At 49.0% G+C, this 18914-nt stretch overlaps 9 protein-coding genes across 9 annotated transcripts; 4 read left to right on the top strand and 5 right to left on the bottom strand.

Moving 5' to 3' along the window:
- Positions 1-500: 500 nt before the first annotated feature.
- Positions 501-1991, bottom strand: N7457_006450 (uncharacterized protein; the record flags this gene model as incomplete). Its single annotated transcript, XM_057177494.1, has 3 exons — positions 501-1646; positions 1671-1862; positions 1938-1991. 3 exons carry the CDS (start codon positions 1989-1991, stop codon positions 501-503), a joined length of 1392 nt encoding a protein of 463 aa, XP_057031796.1.
- Position 1992: 1 nt separating this feature from the next.
- Positions 1993-2184, bottom strand: N7457_006451 (uncharacterized protein; the record flags this gene model as incomplete). The annotated part of the gene is made up of 1 exon (XM_057177495.1): positions 1993-2184. The coding sequence occupies one exon, from the start codon at positions 2182-2184 to the stop codon at positions 1993-1995; it is 192 nt and encodes a 63-aa protein (XP_057031797.1).
- Positions 2185-2924: 740 nt separating this feature from the next.
- Positions 2925-3877, bottom strand: N7457_006452 (M50 family metallopeptidase; the record flags this gene model as incomplete). The annotated part of the gene is made up of 4 exons (XM_057177496.1): positions 2925-3134; positions 3182-3226; positions 3288-3650; positions 3698-3877. The coding sequence occupies 4 exons, from the start codon at positions 3875-3877 to the stop codon at positions 2925-2927; spliced, it is 798 nt and encodes a 265-aa protein (XP_057031798.1).
- A 1463-nt stretch (positions 3878-5340) lies between these two features.
- On the top strand, positions 5341-7401 carry N7457_006453 (uncharacterized protein; the record flags this gene model as incomplete). The annotated part of the gene is made up of 1 exon (XM_057177497.1): positions 5341-7401. One exon carries the CDS (start codon positions 5341-5343, stop codon positions 7399-7401), a length of 2061 nt encoding a protein of 686 aa, XP_057031799.1.
- A 569-nt stretch (positions 7402-7970) lies between these two features.
- On the top strand, positions 7971-10548 carry N7457_006454 (GH92 family glycosyl hydrolase; the record flags this gene model as incomplete). The annotated part of the gene is given in 3 exon segments (XM_057177498.1): positions 7971-8600; positions 8653-8883; positions 8899-10548. 3 exon segments carry the CDS (start codon positions 7971-7973, stop codon positions 10546-10548), a joined length of 2511 nt encoding a protein of 836 aa, XP_057031800.1.
- A 696-nt stretch (positions 10549-11244) lies between these two features.
- Positions 11245-13367, top strand: N7457_006455 (uncharacterized protein; the record flags this gene model as incomplete). The annotated part of the gene is made up of 9 exons (XM_057177499.1): positions 11245-11482; positions 11536-11775; positions 11825-11920; positions 11973-12048; positions 12130-12316; positions 12378-12624; positions 12705-12836; positions 12901-13153; positions 13196-13367. The coding sequence occupies 9 exons, from the start codon at positions 11245-11247 to the stop codon at positions 13365-13367; spliced, it is 1641 nt and encodes a 546-aa protein (XP_057031801.1).
- Positions 13368-13941: 574 nt separating this feature from the next.
- Positions 13942-15421, bottom strand: N7457_006456 (uncharacterized protein; the record flags this gene model as incomplete). The annotated part of the gene is made up of 3 exons (XM_057177500.1): positions 13942-14591; positions 14650-14989; positions 15044-15421. The coding sequence occupies 3 exons, from the start codon at positions 15419-15421 to the stop codon at positions 13942-13944; spliced, it is 1368 nt and encodes a 455-aa protein (XP_057031802.1).
- Positions 15422-15734: 313 nt separating this feature from the next.
- On the top strand, positions 15735-16520 carry N7457_006457 (YoaK family protein; the record flags this gene model as incomplete). Its single annotated transcript, XM_057177501.1, has 1 exon — positions 15735-16520. The coding sequence occupies one exon, from the start codon at positions 15735-15737 to the stop codon at positions 16518-16520; it is 786 nt and encodes a 261-aa protein (XP_057031803.1).
- An 828-nt stretch (positions 16521-17348) lies between these two features.
- N7457_006458 (uncharacterized protein) lies at positions 17349-18436 on the bottom strand (the record flags this gene model as incomplete). Its single annotated transcript, XM_057177502.1, has 2 exons — positions 17349-17846; positions 18137-18436. Coding segments are annotated over 2 exons (798 nt in total), but the record flags the coding sequence as incomplete, so codon positions are not given.
- Between the last annotated feature and the right edge of the window lie 478 nt (positions 18437-18914).

Genomic DNA, 18914 nt, shown 5'->3' on the forward strand with positions numbered 1-18914 from the left:
GCTAGACTTGCTAGGTAAGATGAAGGTGGATTGTCCTAAACCTACGAAGCTACTAGCCATCGCAGAGGGAAACTCGTAACGTTGCTGGGCCACAGCGAGCGCATTAGACAATAAAGCCAATTTTCTCAATAAGAATCAAGATGGAGAAGAAGAGCAATGTCAAGGGGAACGTCACTAAGAATGTTACTTGATAAGGCTACTAAGAGAAGAAGAAGAAGAAGAAGAAGAAGAAGAAGGAAGAAGCTATGATTCTCTAAAGCTAGTAAAAACTAGGGACTATATAGTCCATAAAGACCAAGAAACTAGCAAACTAGCAACTGAAAGAGTCCATCTGTCAAAGGAGCTCAGTCTATTAAACCAAACTACCTAAAAGGGCAGGCATTAAGCTGTGATGCATCAACATTACTGCATAGTGTAAGTATGTTATGGATAAGCGAGTAGAATGAGCGGTCAACCCGTGGGTATAAGACTTCACACAGAAGACGATACGCTTGAGGAACTCAGTTCTTATGTCCGATCTTCTTGAATGCCTCTAAGAAAGCACGTTGATTCCTCCTCGCCCCCTCATCATTAGCGACTCGATGCCCCTGCCATGCCTTGTAGATGAATCTGTACCACTCCATTTTCTTGCCGGCCATAGCCTTCACCTGCCACTCGATTGCCTCCCAGGACTTATATCTGTCCACCAGAGCAAGTGTAAGGTACTGTAGAGGCTTGCCATACGGTCGGCGAATCCCAATGGGAGTTGTATTGATGTCGTGCGAGAGAAGCAATGACCATGTTTTCAGCGTCAAGTGTTTTTCGGGCAACCTTCCAAGTGCGTCCTCTGGGTCCATATCGAAGATCGACGGAAACTGGAGCCCTATTTGCTCTAGCAAGTAATCGGCCTCGTACATAGCTCCGAGTCTATACGCGGTGATTTCCGTCAATTCCTGTACTTTTTCTTTTGGGTAGCTGGCTCCTTTGAGAACTTGATTCAGACAGTTATGCAAGCCGATATTCGGACCGGCATTGTCGGCACCGGGGTGGGAGGCAAGGTACTCTTGTGCGAGATACTGTAGACGTTTGAGCTGCCGTCCGCCAGCTCTAGCCACCTCGCTACTTGCCGCGCATATCGATGGGGGAACCTGACGTAGGGACTGCCATTTTTCCTTGAATGACACAAGAGGCAAACCGAGGCGGGGCTGATAGCTTGTCTCCCATTCATCGTTTTCCGAAGAGAAGTGGATTTGCTGCCTGTCACCGAATAATCCCATCCCCTTCATACAGTCATATATAGACTTCGCGAGTTTTATATATGTCGGGTGCTCCAACCACTCCTTAACGTCCTCTTCGGCATCTACCAGGCAGCGTAGTACCGCTGATGCGGCCAAGCTGCCGCTGACTCGTCCAATACTTCCGCTGAGGGGCCACGATGAGGGTTTGCTGCGTGGACCAGCTGTTGCGATTGCTGTGGCGTTAAGCTGTTGCTGTCTGATGTCGGGGACTACTAGCCAACCGCCGGAATAACATGAGGTGGTGAACAAGGTCACTTGAGGCCCGTTTCGGATCTCTCGGCGTAAGTCTCCCATGCGAAACATTGATCCTCCAATCTCAACATCATACTCCGGGGTTCTGTGGCCGAATATCAACAGGACAAGATGCTCCTAGAGGCGGGATGCTTCAGCAACTTGCTCTCGTAGAGTGCTCATGTATCGCTCGAGCAGGATGTTTCTCGGCACAACCCGCAAACTTTCAGCCTCATATATACCCGCGAGTCTCTGACTGTCAAGCACCGCCCGACGGTCTCCTTGTGAATTGCCATGAAGATATTCCTTGTACTTGGAGACAAGTCTTGCGGGGTCTTCACATGTCAACCAGATCTGGTTAGGCGCTGGCGGCACTCATACGGTTAGCCCTGCAGAGAACGAATGACAGCAGAACCCGGGCACACTCACGTCGAGGGAATGCAGGGGCCAAGAGATAATGGAAAAGGTAGAAGTCAGACACAAACTACCCATCTTCATTTGGGCTAGCTTGATCTTCTATGTCGGTCGTGCCAAGTAGAGCTAGGATGCGATGGCGGGGAGGGAGGTCTGGAGGACTATGCGTGAGAAACTCGCGCCCATCGAGCTCTTCCTTAGCCCCGTTCTGGCGGCCTATGACTTTGAAATCGGGAAATTCAGCCGGGCAGATAGTGGCCATTGCGACACGTAGTCCTGGTTGGATGGAGATAGAAGTGGTGGGGGCTAAAATTGTAAAGGAATACTAGGTTTTCAGGCTAGCACCTGTTGGTCAGGCAAGAAGGACAGATGGAAGGAAAGACAGTATAGTGTTCTTCGTGCAGAGACTCATTCTTGCTAAGATCAGGATTGGGGGAAGAGGGGGACCAGCTTTTACCTCTTCGTTCCCTGACCCATACCCATCATAATGAGAAGCTCATTTTCGTTATAAGAAGAGTCTCACCGTGCTTCCATGACTCATTGCCGTCATGAGAGTTTCACCTTCCTCTCGAGTCAGGGTATCACATGATATCAGGATAAAGGGGTCAGGCACACATCTAAACTCCATTTTCCATCCGTTTTTCTTACAGTAAGATTCCGAGTCATCTACATTGGCTTATACAGAGCTATACTGCGAGCTCCCCTGGCCTCCCAGTTAGTATCTTTATGCGACGCGAGATGATGAACTCGAAATTTGATCGGCATTGAGCTTGAAAACCCTATCGAGTAAAGTACCAGTGACCCAATTCGCTATGGTAATAGTAACAACAATTTCGATAATCCCGAGCCATCCACTGCTCGGTCTCATTTGCATGGTATACATATCAGTAAAGTAAGTGAATTCCCGGGCTCTGTGGGTATCTGCCCTAACGCCCTATCATATCTCATTAAAAAATCGTAATGTTCAGCCTGTGATGTCCCAAATGAACTTCGTGGGTTGTTCTAGCGAGTCGGAATGAAATGCTTTGAATCCTCTTGTTGCTGGCTGAATGATTCGGGGAATGCTGCGATTCCACCAATGATACCGACGGCCATGAATCCGAGGGAGATGAGGGACCAGATAACACCCCAGCATTGGGAGGATCCGCCGTATCGCTTGGCGAAAACGCTGGCATCGGAGCTGTTCACCTTGCGAAGGATGAGATCGTCACACTGAATAACCGTTAGTGAGAACAGTTTAGATGGGAGCCGGTACTTACAATATCCCAGACACTATACAAGGCAGACATGACACCGATGAATAGCTGGAGGCCGAAGTATATTAGTTATGTTTCATAAAGAAAGAAGCGAATAGATCCCACTTACCACGACCCAGCGCAGGGCTTCCCCATGGGCAATGAACCAGCATGCCACCAACAACCCGACCGCAAGAAGAACGGTGATAATGGTCAACCAGTCTCTGCGCGCCCACCAGAGGGTGAGCAGGAAACACACCCCGAGGACGATGCTCGCAACCTTGCTGGCGACAATATTAAACCCGGCGAAAATCAACAAGGCGCCAATAATGGATGAGCCCAGGTACCCAGCAGGCAGTGTGATGGCGCTTATACCGCCTTGCATGTGGGTGACACCACCTTCGTGAGGATCTAGTGAGATCGATTTGACTCTTCCGCCGGTACAGCAGGCAGTAATCGCATGGCCGAATTCATGGAATGCAATCACCAGCATCTACCAAGGGTTAGTTGTTATCAGTCAATATAGGGTAGGTTGTTTACCTTGAAGGGCCACAACACCCATCGGATATAAGGAATGTTCCATAGTAGCGCGATGACCACGACATACACTGCCATGATCCCCAAGGTGATCGCTTGAGTGTGGTTGACTGTCAGGTCCCGCCGGGCCAGTTGCGGGGCCGTTGCCGCACCTGGGGCTAGCGCTGCATATAGGGCTGGCATGGTGAAGAACGCGAAATGTGGGAATCTGGGAAGAACTGTCAAGTGCGGAGTTAACCAGGAGAATATGGAGTACAAAATCCAGTTTGCACTTTATTAAAGAGTCGGACAAAAAACGATCGTCCGCGCGTCCCTATAGGAACGCGCATGCCACTTGTTTTGTGTGGCGGGTGTGGCTGGGATGGGGCTTGGCGACTATTTTGGGGCCTTGGCTTTTTAGGCGGAAGAGTTTCACTTCCTCATACGTCAGTTAGCATGGCTTGACGATCATGACTAGAAAATGAGCTCTACTACGGAGTACTCTAGCCAGTGTTCCTGACACCACTTCTTGTGACATGGGAACCCTTTCGAGATCTAATCTGATACCGAGCCGGTGACTGGGCTGATGATTCCCCATGGATCTACGGAGTACCCAGTACTCAACAAGCAGGGTCAAGTATCCCAAGGGATCTTCATGGATAGGGGCATCCCGGAAAGGCCCAAATTAGAGTCGATAGATCAAAAAGGCAATGTAGGAGGTTGATAATGTGGCTGCATCTGGCAGTCTGTTATTCTTCTCGCTCCTGCCTTCCAAGGTTTATACACACTGTGCAAAGAGGAAGGCGCGTTGGGCCAAAGTTCAGGAGAAGGAACAAACATGGCTTCCGTCTTTCACCTTTCCATCTGTTCACTCTTCCAGGGTTGATCACTAACCCTTGAAAGTTCAACATCATCTGTCCAATTTTTTTTCGGAAAAATCCACGGAATGCATGCCATGGGTAAATCCCCTCTACAGATTTGGCTGAAGATGCTGAATCTCCCACGGAAACCCCAAATGTCCTGGCATCGAGACCGACTTCGCGAGGAATTATGCGAACGCCGACTTGCAAAGACAAAATGGCAAGAGCTTAGTGAGACGTCGGACGTTTTATTTTCCATTACTCGAGCTCAACATGACGGTTTTCGCATGTGCAGTGTATCCTGCTTCTCCAGCCTGAAGTCCACCCCGATCTATATGTACATGTTCGCAAAGTACACGTCGCGATGGTCCTTTTTCAAAGTCGCTGCCCTCATCTGCAATGCACGACATTGGAACGATGTAAATGAAGTGGTGAATCCGGCGAAGGTCTATAAACTTGATGAAGTAGCTTTCCGCCATCACATTAATCAAAGGGACTTCCAGCGAATAAGTCGCCAGCTTCGGAGGGTGTGGCCACTCTTTCCATGAGATGCAAGTTAATGGATGCGCATATTGTTTGACCTTACACTTGCTGTTTGAGTTGTATCGCTACAGGATCGTCAATCTGCGATTTGTCTTTCATCGCCTGACCCTGTACGTACTGACAAACATTGCAGACGAATCTAAATCAGGATGTCTATATAAACCTACCTCATTTCTCATAAATTCTCTTGAAGGTCACCGGCAGCATAATCATCTGTCTAATCGTCGTTAAATTTCCAATTCCGTCACACAAGGAGAGCACGCAATGTTCTCTAACGATCATCACCAACCTGGCGAGCCATCCCACGTTGAGCGTCAGCCTACTGATTGCAGGAGGCCAGTCATCATCGGTCTGTATGGTCTCCCTGGCTCTGGGAAAACTTACTGGTTGGACAAACTGAAGCAGGAACTCAGCGATGGAAACTTCATATGCTACGAGGGTAGCCATGTGATTGCAGCCTTGACCCCCGGGGGGCTTGATGCATTCCAGCAATTATCAGAAGATGCAAAAGTCGAGTACCGTCATCGCGCCATCGCAAAAATTGAGGGGGAGTGTCGTGATAGTGGAAAAAGTGCCATTGTTGCCGGACATTACATGTTCTGGCCCGAAGAGGACGAGCATGGTCGATCAGTTTGTGTACAGGGGGATTTGGAAACATACACACATATTCTATATCTGAATATTTCTCCTGCAGCAATTGCAGAATATCGGTCGAATGACGTGAAGCGATACCGACCGACTGCATCCATCGCACATCTGAGAAAATGGCAGGAGACTGAGAAAAGCCAGCTAAGTCGTCTTTGCAGATCCAATCACATTCTCTTTACAACCGTGTCCCCATCTCGGATATCCGCGAGCATGCTGTGTTCCCTTATTCAAGAGTTTCGAGACCACACAGAAGATGGAAACCTGAAACTTGCCAAAGAAAGAGTGGATAAGCTCGTTGCTATCGGCCCTGAAAGACTTGAAACAATCTTGGTATTTGATGCAGACAAGACGTTGGCAGCTCAGGATAGCGGAGTAATCTTTTGGGAGCAAGTCTGTGAGAAATCGACTGAAAAAGACCGCATCAGCCTCCTGAAAACTTTGTTTGGCGGTCCCCTGCAGTATTCGTACACTGCTTTCCGCCAAGCCACTTTGCTCTACGAAGAAGCCGTTGATGACGATGAATTTGATCGTTGTTGCTCAGAAGTGGCATCAATGGTATCTATGCACTCCGAAATCGTTCAATTCTTGCACTTTGTCCGGGATTACAGCCATGTTCGTGCAGTCGTTATTACTTGCGGACTAGGTGCTATATGGGAGAGGGTCCTCCGCATGGAGGGTCTTTCGAATACTGTCAAAGTGATTGGGGGTGGCCGCTTGAGTGACGGTTTGGTCATCACACCGGCAGTCAAAGCTGCGTTGGTGTCACACCTACGTACTACACACCAGCTTTACGTTTTCGCATTTGGTGACGGTCCGGTTGATCTGGAGATGCTTCAAGCGGCTGACCAGGCTATTGTTGTGACTGGCGATGAAGAAAACAGGAGCAAAACGATGGAGAATAAGCTGGCAGATGTCCTTGGCATAGATGGATTTCACCCCCGGCAGGTGCTTCTCCCACCAAGTACAAAACCTCGTCTGGATACGTCTCGGTTACCTCTGGTTCGACTGATGAGCCGGGATTTTATGGACATGGCTCTCGGTCGCCATCAAGATTTGAATATTATTCATGCTACCGAGCGATCCGCTGCCAAGCTACTCATGACATCGATGCGCGATGCTTCTGTTTCGGGACCTGCTCTAAGAGATATCCATCATCGTGTTGGATGGTACCTTGCGACAGAGTTCTGCACCCGAATCATTGGCATCGAACCATATCCGATTAAACATGTTCAGGGCCACGAGACTGACGGTTATCGGCTCCTGCATGAGAAACAAACATTGATTGTGCCGCTCATGCGTGGAGGCGAACTGATGGCCTTCAGTGTGAATGAGGCTCTACCGCTCGCCATATTTCTACATGCGAAGCTTCCAAGTGATATCCAACGCCAAAATTTGGCCAACATCGTCACAGTCATCCTGGTCGACTCGGTGGTGAACAGCGGCAAATCAATTCTAGACTTCGTGCAGCATATTCGTAGCCTTCATGGTACTATTCGCATCGTGATAGTTGCTGGAGTCATACACTCCCAGACGATCTCTGCGGGCAGGATTGCCCAGACGCTTGGTCGAATCCGAAACCTCTCCTTTGTTGCCTTGCGTCTATCAGAGAACAAATTCACCGGCAGAGGAACTACTGACACGGGTAATAGACTGTTCAACACAACGCATATGCCTTGATCGTCTTGCAAGGTCAATGCAATGCCTACAGCTGCTCGCTATTTGCTGATTCCGGCGATTCCCGTGATCTCGGTTTTTGGTATTCATTTATCTCCAGACCTCATATCGAATTCAATGGGATTTGCCTACCTACTGGTTTCGCTATTGCATAAGTATCTTGCACCAGGGTATTTAGAAGTGTTCCAAGATTCAAATTATACTACGGGAGTAGCTTTGCAAAAGTAATTTGGCAGTAACCGGGATGTTTAGATGTATAAATCCCAAGAGCCCTACCTCAGGTAAACAAAAGGAGCACACTAGGCTCATTACGAGTTATCCCGTGGAATACCATTACTTTCTTCCACAAAGAATGCAAGAAAAAGCTCTGGCTATCTGCCAGTGCTACCACAGTGCTACTAAACCCCGCATTTCGCTGGGATCGACTTCAATACTCGCCCATTTTGTCGCAACGAAGAGACGGCCAATTTACCTAGGTATAGTCCTCAGACCATCACCTGTCGATACGAAGCTTATAACATGTAAGCAGAAGAGAGTGTCCTCTGACTTCTTGCCGCTACGAATACTCCACCATGGTCGGCATGCTACCAGTCCTCTTGGCAGGACTTGTGACCAGTGTATACTCTCAGCCAACAAAAGGAACCCAGAAGGATGCACAATACCACAGCAACGCTGGAGTTTTAAAATTCGTCAATCCCCTTATAGGCACATATGGAACTACACCAAATGGCAACGGCGGCATGATCCCATCCGTCTGTCCCCCCTTCGGCATGACCCGCTGGACACCCCAAACCCGCGAGAATTTCATTTCGCAAGTGCCCTACGGTGACAGCGACCGTCTCATCCATGGTTTCCAAGCCACGCATCAGCCAGCTATCTGGATGGGCGAGGCTGGTCAGGTTGTATTGACCCCGGGAATGGGTGAAGTGCAGCCGCTGTTCCAGAATCGGGGCTTGGAATTTCGGAAAAGAGATGAAAGGAGTACGCCGTACGTCTATGAGGTACTTGTTGATGCTACTCAGCGATTCAACCAAAACTGGAATGCGACAGCTGAGGCTGTTGGTGATGGGCCTGTGCCGGGTGGTGCGGGTGCAGTGCCAGATGATGTGCAGCAGGGTGCCAATGGGCGGACCCGGAAACGTGAGGTGGACTCTGTGCCGCTACGAAGTAGTGATGGTGATGAATATGAGCGGTCGATTCAGGTATTGTGCATGAATACTATCGCCACCGTGACTGGTGTCTAATGTGTTTTAGGTTGCTATGTCTGCGGATTCTCATGTTGGCCATCTTCGATTTGACTTTAAGTCAAGCAGCACCGATACAGATAGCAAAAAGGAACCATGGGTGTTTATTCAGGCCTCTCGCCGGAATTGGACAGGCGCGGTCCACGTTGATCCAAAAAGGAGGGAGGTTTACGGTCATACCACCGAGCGCCAGGATTATCTTCTCGGACCGGATAAAGCACAGTCATTCAGAGGGTACTTTGTTGCCCGATTTTAGGACTCATTTACGGAATATGGTGTGACAAATGGCGGCTCTGTGACGAAGGACGCAACCGAGCGACATGGGAACTTCACCGGAGCATATGTGAAGTTTGCTGACTCCACAGCGCGTGTGGAAGTGCGTATTGGAGTTTCATATATCAGCATCGTACAGGCACGGAAGAACCTGGATATCCAGACTCCTGATGAGTACACATTTCAGGATACCATTAAGAAAGTGAAAGCAGCATGGCTTGAGAAGTTAGGAAGAGTATCCATCCAGGGAATCAACAAGACTGATCCGGAACATGATCCCCGTACTATCTGGTATACCGGCCTTTTCCATGCACTGCAATACCCAAACGACTTCTCAGAACCAACATCGAAGGAAGATGGTGCCCCGCGTGTGTTTTACTCAGGATATACCGACAGTTTTCACACCGAGAATGATTCATACTACCAGTCCTGGTCCATTTGGGATACATACAGAGCCGAACACTCCCTCCTGACTTTGTTTGCCCCGGAGCGTGTCAACGGCATGATGCGCTCGTTGCTGCGCATATTCGACTGGACTGGTTGGTTGCCGATGTGGGCCAATTTGGTCGAGACGAATATTATGATTGCAACAAATGCAGATGTGGTGCTGGCCAACGCGTTAGAGCGGGGATTTAAAGGCTTTGATGTTCAAAAAGCCTGGCAGGCTGTCAAGCAAGATGCATTTACTCCACCTGAGAATGATACTGATACTCTGTACTATGACCGCGAGCCCGGCACTTCTTACGAGGTACGCGCTGGGCTTACTGCGTACATGAAGCAAGGATGGGTGTCGAATGATGGCTGGTCTGAGGCCGGGAGTCGCACATTGGACTATGCATTCAATGATTACGCCTGTTCAGTAGTTGCTGCCCACGCCGGAGAAGACAATGACACCGTGGAAGCCCTCCGCAAGCGAAGTGCAAACTTCGCGCATCTTTGGAGCAACGAGACACAATTTATGCGATCTCGCAATGCGAACGGTACTTGGGCAAACAATACCTTTGGATGGACAGAAGGCGATGACTGGGTCTACACGTTCGATGTGATGCACGACGTGAAAGGACTTGCCGCTCTTTTTGGTAGCCGCCGGCCTTTCCGCGACAAGTTGGATGCACACTTCCAGGGTGGCCACAATGATCATACCAATGAGCCCAGTCACCATGTTCCTTATTTCTACTCTACACTGGGTTATCCTAACCAAGCGGCTGAGACAATCAGAGATATTGCTTGGTCAAACTACAACGCGACCAGTGGGGGACTGGGCGGAAATGAAGACTTAGGCCAGATGAGTGCCTGGTATGTCTTCTCTGCCTTGGGATTCTATCCTGTCAACCCCGCCAGTGATCAGTATATCGTTGGCACGCCGTTCTTTGAGCATGTCTCTATCCGCCTTGCCAGCGGTGCGAGCACTGGGGGGGATATTGAAAATGGTAGAGAGAAGACGCTTGAAATTTGCGCTCCGGGCGCAGCCACAAAGCCTTATGTTCGAAGCTTGAGGGTTGATGGGAAAAGAATCAACGCTCCGGTTTTGACGCACAGGCAGATCGTTCATGCGGCACGGATTGAATATGAAATGAGTGAGACTCCCACGTCCTGGGGCAATCGACCCTTGTGGGAATTACTTGCGTTGTGAGCGATGATGTAAAATGAGGCGAGCATGACACTAGAACCACCAATAATGGCTTGGATTGTTCTAATTTTACCTAAAACTGGCGATATATCTTTAGCTTGGATCTGAGATTTGCCTGTATTTTTGCGAGCTCAACTTAGCGACTTTGGGTCTATCTCTCGCCAGCCATATCATTAGACATTCTTATGTCTATGTTTTATTCAATCAAATTGACGGAGTTCATAACAAACTTGTCAACTCCCCATTGTGTTTATATCACCTCATTTTGATGTTCTGTTGCAAAGCATTGCGCCATAATGCATATTCCTTTGCCTGCAACCCCCAAGGCCTTGGCTTTTGATAGAATCCCACGATATTGAGCATTTTACTGGTCACAAACTGGGCCTCGGACACTCTCCTATAATTCATCGACATGGTATCTTCTTGGACACTGAATAACAGCACGCGAGATCGCTAAAAACGGTTAGAGCATAGGCTCGGGAACGCCTACACATATCCTCCCCAGCATGTAGCATTCCTGTCGGCTATCCCGTCTCATCACACCATTATACTCGGCGATGGGGCTTGTTACACCCCTGACGTAGGCCTGGTGACCGTGGCGGGGGTTGATCTGACAGTATATATTCAGACTGTCGCTATGCCTTCGCCAAAGAATAGCATTCTTCCCATTCTGATCAGTTTTACTCTCTTTTCACAAAGATGGGTTTTCCGTCCCCTGTAGGAGAGTCCACCGAGTCTATCTCCCAGGATGGAAGTAGCGACAATGACAGCCTGAGATATACAACCGAAGTGGGTGGAAATACCACTAAAGCTACATACCAAGAAGCCTCGGGAGCACCAGTTGAAGTCAACTCTCCTCTTGGGTATTCAGTAGGCTGGGTTACGGTCGTTTTCTTGAATTTGAGTAAGATGATCGGAACCGGAGTCTTTTCAACGCGTACGTATCGCACTTATTAGATCATTCAAAAGACATACTAATTAGGAAGATAGCGTCGACTGTACTTAAAGGCGCGGGTTCTGTTGGTCTCACACTGTTTTACTGGGTAATTGGATATTTGATGGCATCTAGCTCCTTATCCGTCTATATGGAATTCGCATCGTGTTTCCCCAGTCGTTCCGGTTCAGAGGTCGTATACTTGGAACAGTCTTATCCTCGACCGAAGTACTTCTTCCCGACTGTGTTTGCTATGCAGACGGTGCTTTTCTCATTCAGCAGTAGCAATGCTGTCGGTATGATCGTTCAGACCTGAATCCGTGTCGTCAAACTAATTTCATCTAGTGTTGGCGCAGTATCTTTTCAAACTTGCAGACTCGGATTACACCGATTGGCAAGTGAAGGGAGTGGCTGTAGCTTCATATACAGTAGCCGTGCTGGGTGAGTGGTAGTTTACTGTTTGATTGAATATCTGCTAATGCGTTTCCCCCAGTTCTGGCGTTTAATACTAGATGGTCTCTCAGACTGGCTAATGCTATTGGCCTGGTCAAATTGATCACTTTGATATTGTAAGTTTGGCCCGGTTTATCCACACTTGACAACTGCAACTCTTCTATGGGAGACCCTAACTCAAGCTTGGATATAAATAGCATCGCAATCACCGGGTTGGTTGTTCTCGGAGGCCATACCTCGGTGAAAGACCCCAAGGCAAACTTTAGAAATGCCTTTGAGGGCACTGGGGCAGCGACGGCTTACGGTGCGACGAATGCATTGACCAAAGTCTGGTTCTCTTTTTCAGGCTACGAGAATGCTTTCAATGTTGTTAATGAAGTTCGGGTATGCGCTTAATGAGGAGAGATCATGGCAGCGTTGGAAGTGATTTGCTAACTTGGACTAGAATCCCACCAAAACCTTGAAGTGGAGTGCACCGCTGTCTCTGGGTGTGACCGCCGTTCTATATGTTTTGGCAAACATTGCTTATTTCAGTGCTGCAAGCAAAGATGAGATTCTGGAGTCAAAGGTTGTGGCGGCTGGTGTGTTCTTCGAGAAGGTCTTTGGAACTGGCGGTGCAGCGTCGGCGTTGAACTTTCTCATCTGCCTGAGTGCATTCGGAAATCTCCTTGCGGTGCTCATTGGGCAGTCTCGTATGTTGCGAGAATGTGGAAGGTGGGCAAGGAACCTCTTCGGACGTTTGTGGCTTTTCTGACCTTTCGATATAGGCAAGGTGTTTTGCCTTTTACTTCATTTTGGACTTCAACTAGGCCATTTGGAACACCACTTGGACCGTACTTGGTGAAATGGGGCCTTACCGTTTTGATGATTTTGGCACCGCCTGCTGGTGATGCTTTCAACTTCAGTACGTTCTTCTGATTACCACAGGACTTGAAGACTGGCTACTAATTCCTCTTTGCACGGAACAGTCGTCGACCTTGGAGTCTACCCGGCGTCCTTCTTTGGACTGCTGCTCACAATAGGATTGGTCGTGACGCGGATTCGTCGTACTCGCCTCAACCTTCCAGCCCCAGACTACCAGGCTTGGCACGTTACAGTTGCCTTTGCCATTTGCTCTAACCTATATATGGTGGTGATGCCGTGGTACCCGCCAAGCACTGGGGCTACCGGGGGCGATGTGAGCTTCTGGTATGCAACATATTGCGCGGTTGCGCTTGGAATGTGAGTTTCTGCCTTTCTACTCGAACCTTCGCAGTGCGATAGATCACTGACCAAGCAATATGCATACAGCATCGCTACTTGTGCTGTTTACTATTATGTGTGGATTAAACTCCTGCCTAGAATTCAAGGATTCAAATGGCAGCAAACGGTCTTGAAACTGGATGATGGTGCTATGGCTCATAGGCTTGTCAGAGTGCCGAATAGGAATACATAACATGTTGGGGCTTTTCTAAGGGGGTCTAACCCGGGTTGACCATTCAGTTATAGAAATCTTTATTTCTAATACCCTCGAGTGCTATTTCAATTGTCCCTCCCCCTCCTCCAGACGTAGATCCGGTTAGGTTGTCCATATGTTACCGCATGCTGCACCTATGATATCTAGCGGCGCGCCCACTTCTACGATATGCAGGAGGACTATCCAGCTGCGACCTATTGCCTATATATGTTACTGCTCAGGCCTATCTCATCGACTGGCCTTTGTTCAAAGTATTCGTCCCCAACGATCCATCGAGGGAGGAGAAGAGGAAGTGTCTGAATGATTCTTTCGAGGCGATACTGAGGCCATATGGTAGTTCTAAGTAGCACATATCAAATCTTCCTACTATTGATCTTAGCAATTAGATATGAGAGATGAAATTGAGCATTGATCCAAGGCAAGAATGCTGTAAATGGCAAATTCTTCAAGCGAAATCAAAACCACCCTTCAGTCATATTGTGATGGTATCCACAAACTGCGTGAAGTTTATCCATAGATATCATAAATCACAAGATATCATAAATCACAGGGTCTAGATGACGTCTCTGATAGGATCCTTCTCGGCACCTTCAATCTTTTTCAAAAATTCTTCCGCCGCCTTCGGGTCATTCGGGAAGATATTATCAGCGATCATGCGACGTGGTGTACTACCAAGCCATTGGAAGAGAGAGAAGTCCTGGAAACGATCAGCGCGGAAGATTTCCAACATTTCCAGCGGCTCATCATCACTGAGGTTCTCGACGAAGTGCCCCATATTACGAGGAACAATGCCGACGTCACCAGCCATGTAGTTAAATGTTCTGGCGTTTCCTTCGGCTGCAAAGATGGTTACTCTGGCACGGCCTTTCATGAAGTAGGTCCATTCGTCGGCATTTGGGTGCCAGTGCATCTCACGGAGCGCCCCGGGCGCGATCTCCAAATGGGCGGCGGCTACGGATTTGGAAATTGGGAAGTTGGTGGAATCGGTGATTCGGACTCGTCCGCCGCTCGTTTCAAGGGGCTCTTGAGCGAGCATGTGATGCGTGAAGTTGATCTTCGACTTTTTGAATGTACGCGGCTTTTCTTGTTCGATACTTCCTGGAGTTGAGCCTTGGAAAATGTACTTCTCTGAAGCCGGGATATTGTCGAACTTTTGGGGCGACATGCGGAAATTCTCCGCAAGGACTGCCTTGGGAGTATGAGCTGGCGACTAGGTCAGCATTTGTCAACCACAACCCGAGGCACAGACATGTGAACATACCCAACCAATCAGTCAGAACGAATGTAGACTCTTCGGAGAAATTTCCGTCATCGAAAATCAGGAGGAATTCCGTGCCATTTTCACCCAGGCCTTGGAGCGAGTGAGGATGTCCAGCAGGGAAGTACCACAGATCGCCTGCTTCCAAGTCATCCATGAAACTGCCACCTTCCGTGTCTAGCGCTGTCACTCGCACTTTTCCGGCAAGGACATATGCCCATTCGGCCTCTGTATGCCAGTGCAATTCGCGAATCACGCCTTGGTCTAGACGCATGTTAACACCAGCGAGTTCCCGGCTGGTAGGTAGTTCGCGGACAGTAGTTTGTCGCGTCCATCCTCCTTCCTATGGTATTATGGTTAGATTCAGAGAAGCAAACTCCGTAAAGAGGAACCATACCTCGATACGGATATGAGAGTCAGCGAAACTCCATCGCATATTAGCCATGGTACCATGATCGGTACTCGGTGGGCGGACGAGATCGGGGTTCTGACGTTCGCGATCTGGGTTGCGCGGGCCCATTACCGTAGTGCCATCACCGTTACGGAATGGCAATGGTTGTCGCTCATCTCCGATAGAATCAACCTTGTGATCATAGGGGTCACGATGACCTGGAGAGAAAGGTGGGTGGTTTCCAGCAATAGGCTGTTGGCCGAACGTTCTGGCGGGATTACCTGCTGGTATCTGTAAGAGTTTCTGCAGGTCGCCATCAGGAGCAGGGATTCCCCTTGCAGCCTGAAGAAATGCCAAGCTCACGATGAACTGTGTCAGCTGCATGGTTGAAAGAGAGCCGGTTATACACAGAGATGGAGGAGAGAAAGTGAGGGAAGTAAAGATATGCTGTTTCTCCGCATCGACGTCACAACACTCCGCACAGCAGTCTCCCTCGCATTTCAAAGCCGAACTCTCGTTCGAACAGAACTATTTAAGAAGCCCCCTTGGCCGTGCATCGCCTCGGCATTCTTGCTCCACCCGGTGGAGTCATGACGGAGGATCAAGTTTTTGCGTGCGCAGATCAATTTCGAGGTCTCCTTACATAAAAAAAGTACTTCGCTCCTCTCTGGTGAAGTTATCAGCCACCTCATCAACCATGCCTCACGAAACAGATGCCCTGTTGGGCAATACCGCAACCCATGCGCCGTCCGGCCGATCCCGCCTGTCAAAACACCTGCGCCAGGAACTTGATCCCGCGCACGGCGACCTGGTCCTTCTTTTCAGCTATATCATCACAGGTCTACTTGACAGCTCGGCCGTGTTTATCTGGGGCTCCTTTGTGAGCATGCAAACCGGTAACACTGTTTATTTTGGCCTGGGGCTTGTCGGCACAAACGACGATCGGTGGATCAAATCCGGTGTGTCGATCGCGGGGTTCTGTCTGGGCTCACTATGCTTCGCCGCCTTTCACCGTATCTTCCCAGCGAGGCGGAGATGGGTGCTCTGTGTATCGTTCCTGGTCCAGACATTATGTGTCTCCCTTGCCGCTTTGATCGTTACCGTTTTCCGGCCTGCTCGCGATGCGCCCTTGAGTTGGCTCATTCTGCTGCCGATTGCGCTGGTCGCATTCCAGAGTAGCGGACAGGCAGTTACCAGTCGGGTTTTGAATTTCAGTGGCTTGACCAGTGTGGTGCTTACAAGTATCTATTGTGACCTGTTTTCGCATCCAGATTTCCTGTCGTCAAAGGTTGTCGGGCATGCTGAGGAGATGCGACGTCTTGGGGCTGTGTTTTGCTTGTTGTTGGGGGTCATTCTTGGTGGGCTCTGGGCTCATAGTGCCGTCGGAATGATGGGGGCTTTATGGACTGCAGCAATTCTCAAGTCGTGGATCATGATCGCGTGGCTGGCTTGGAAGGGATGTAGTGAAGGGGATGCCGATTGAAGCTGATCAGGCGTCACGTACTCCGTACACCGGGGGCTTGAATCATTTACTTGTTTCCCCTTGCATTGGATGAAAATACTACGGAAGACTGAGGTCTCTTTTAGACGGGGCTCGGATATTTGTCATTTAAGCCATAAACCTTGGAAGGTGATATAGAGCAGATCAAAATACATGTATCTCTGGTGTACGGAGTATAGTTGCTCCAACTGCCCCAAGACGTCTTTATCTTGGTTGGTCTAGGCGGTTCTTCCTCCCTCTCAGTTTGAAGGGGTCTACTCCGTACTCCGTACTCCGTGCTACCAAGCTACCTATTTTATGACCTCTCAAAGACATCGAGAACGACCCGGCATGAGATGCGGAGTAGACTAAGCACTATGCAAGGGAGGTTGGATCGGTGGACTCTTCATCCTGTGATTCGACCCCCAGGCCCTTTGCTACCAGGTCCAATTGGATACGTCATATCATTTGGAGTTCGAGATTGGCGAACTGTACTCCGTATTCTTGCAAGAGTATCGGAGTCGAACCCGAGGACATTGAGGCGCAGTGCGTTTGCAAGTAATTTCTAGTGCGCGAAGTACTCCGTACTCCGTAGCGAGAGGAAATATTTGTTCCACTCTGTCTCTCATTGTTCTGTAATACACACATAGGATGGTCCGGACATGTGGCACTGGCAAAGGCGAGTGACTAGCTGACGAACAAGACAGGCCATGACGTAGGATTGGCTTGGACTGTGAAAAATGACCCCGAAGACTGAGTTCAGCACCGATTGCACAAGGCCCCTTTCAGAAAACATGACTACCAACGCCAAAGAACAAATCACAACATACCATCACGCTCTAGTTTCGGTTTTTTTGGGCGCGACTTGGTAAACACAGCAGTCGCTTCTTGATCTTCCTCTTTTTTGTAACGCAATTTGCCAGCTGCGACGAGGTACTTTAACAGGTCTCCTCCCCCTTTCCCTTCCCATCTTGGTGCAGTGTCCACTGGAACGACAGTTGCTTCCACGCTCTCCGAACTCACCCCGGGCTCACCGGCAACCAAATCTCTTTTCTCATCATCTGTTTCCGCATTAGACTCCAGCTCGTTCGACTTTGATAGAGAGTCGAAAAGCCGACTAATGTCTTGCAGGACACGATCATAGACGGTATGGATTGACTCGAGTGCCTGGCGCTTCTGGGCGAAATTTCCATCCTTCTTGAAATCAGGGAGCTCCAGTGGTGACTGATAGTATGTGCGATCGTATTCAATGGCTCTCTTGCGCTTTTTGGATTCCAGGTGATGTAAAGCTTCGTTACTGGTGCTCTGGGCAGCCTTTGAGGGACCGACCTATTCGTGGGTCTATTTTAGTTCCGCCATAAAGACCTTAGAAGGAGCCATTGGGTCAGGATTGCTTGCCTGGGAAGTACTGATGCTTCCTTGACTGGGGTATTTGTCTAGAAAGGCATCGTGACCTCTGTTGCTGTATGCAGCCGCTAGAATATCATGAGCCAGGCACATAGCATCCAAGAGCACAACTCACCCAGCGAGCAATCATGTCGATCGATATAATAGCAATTCATACATCTCCCGCTTGCAAGAGGGAACCCATGGGGAATGTGCTGGGAAGCCACAATCACACATTTATGAAAAGTGCCATAACCCATCGAGCAGTGATTGCATTCATCTCCGGATTGTAGTATATTTCCAACCCGTTGACCCTGAATGGCACGGAGTTTGCGCTGAGTGGAAGAAATACTAATAGACTTCGGTACTGCTACTTTCCAATCAGCGTCACGAAGCAGTTGGAGCTTGGACAACGACCACAACAAGCGGCTACCATGCTCAAGATCTTCTGTCTTGACATTGCCTTTAGGATCTAGCTCTACTCTTCGACCTATTAAGGCGAACGATATTAGTCCAAAGTCACCTTCCACCATTTGACTTATTAGGGGGTAGATAGCCAACAAACCCTTTTTTGACATATTGAGAAAGCTTTGTGAGTTCAACTACACCAAATTCAGAGTTGGAGTTGGAGACAGTCCACATTCGGCAGGGGACCGTGATGAGGAGGATATATGCCCAGCATGTGATGAAGAGAGACTGAGGTCATAAAGGGGAAGAGGAAGAAGAGGAAGATATTTCAAGGGGTCTACCAATCATTTATATGCCTTCAACCTCCATGGCCACAAACATAACCTGAGGCAGCGGCATGTCTGCTGGTTGGTGATCATCAATGCCTCCATACTATATGGTCATTGTCCCAGACCAATCTGCCGCACCCCCGAGTAGGCCATCTTGCTAGACTCATACAGTGACATGATCCTACTGATAAGTTCGAAATGCATCCCGTGCAGTCAATCCTGGGTTTGGCTCTCACAACTAGTAGAGATTGTATCGTGTCATTGGTTGATATAT

Source organism: Penicillium paradoxum (genome assembly GCF_028828445.1).
Source record: "Penicillium paradoxum strain IBT 22861 chromosome Unknown utg000005l_segment0_segment0, whole genome shotgun sequence".
Taxonomy (NCBI): Eukaryota; Fungi; Ascomycota; class Eurotiomycetes; order Eurotiales; family Aspergillaceae; genus Penicillium; species Penicillium paradoxum.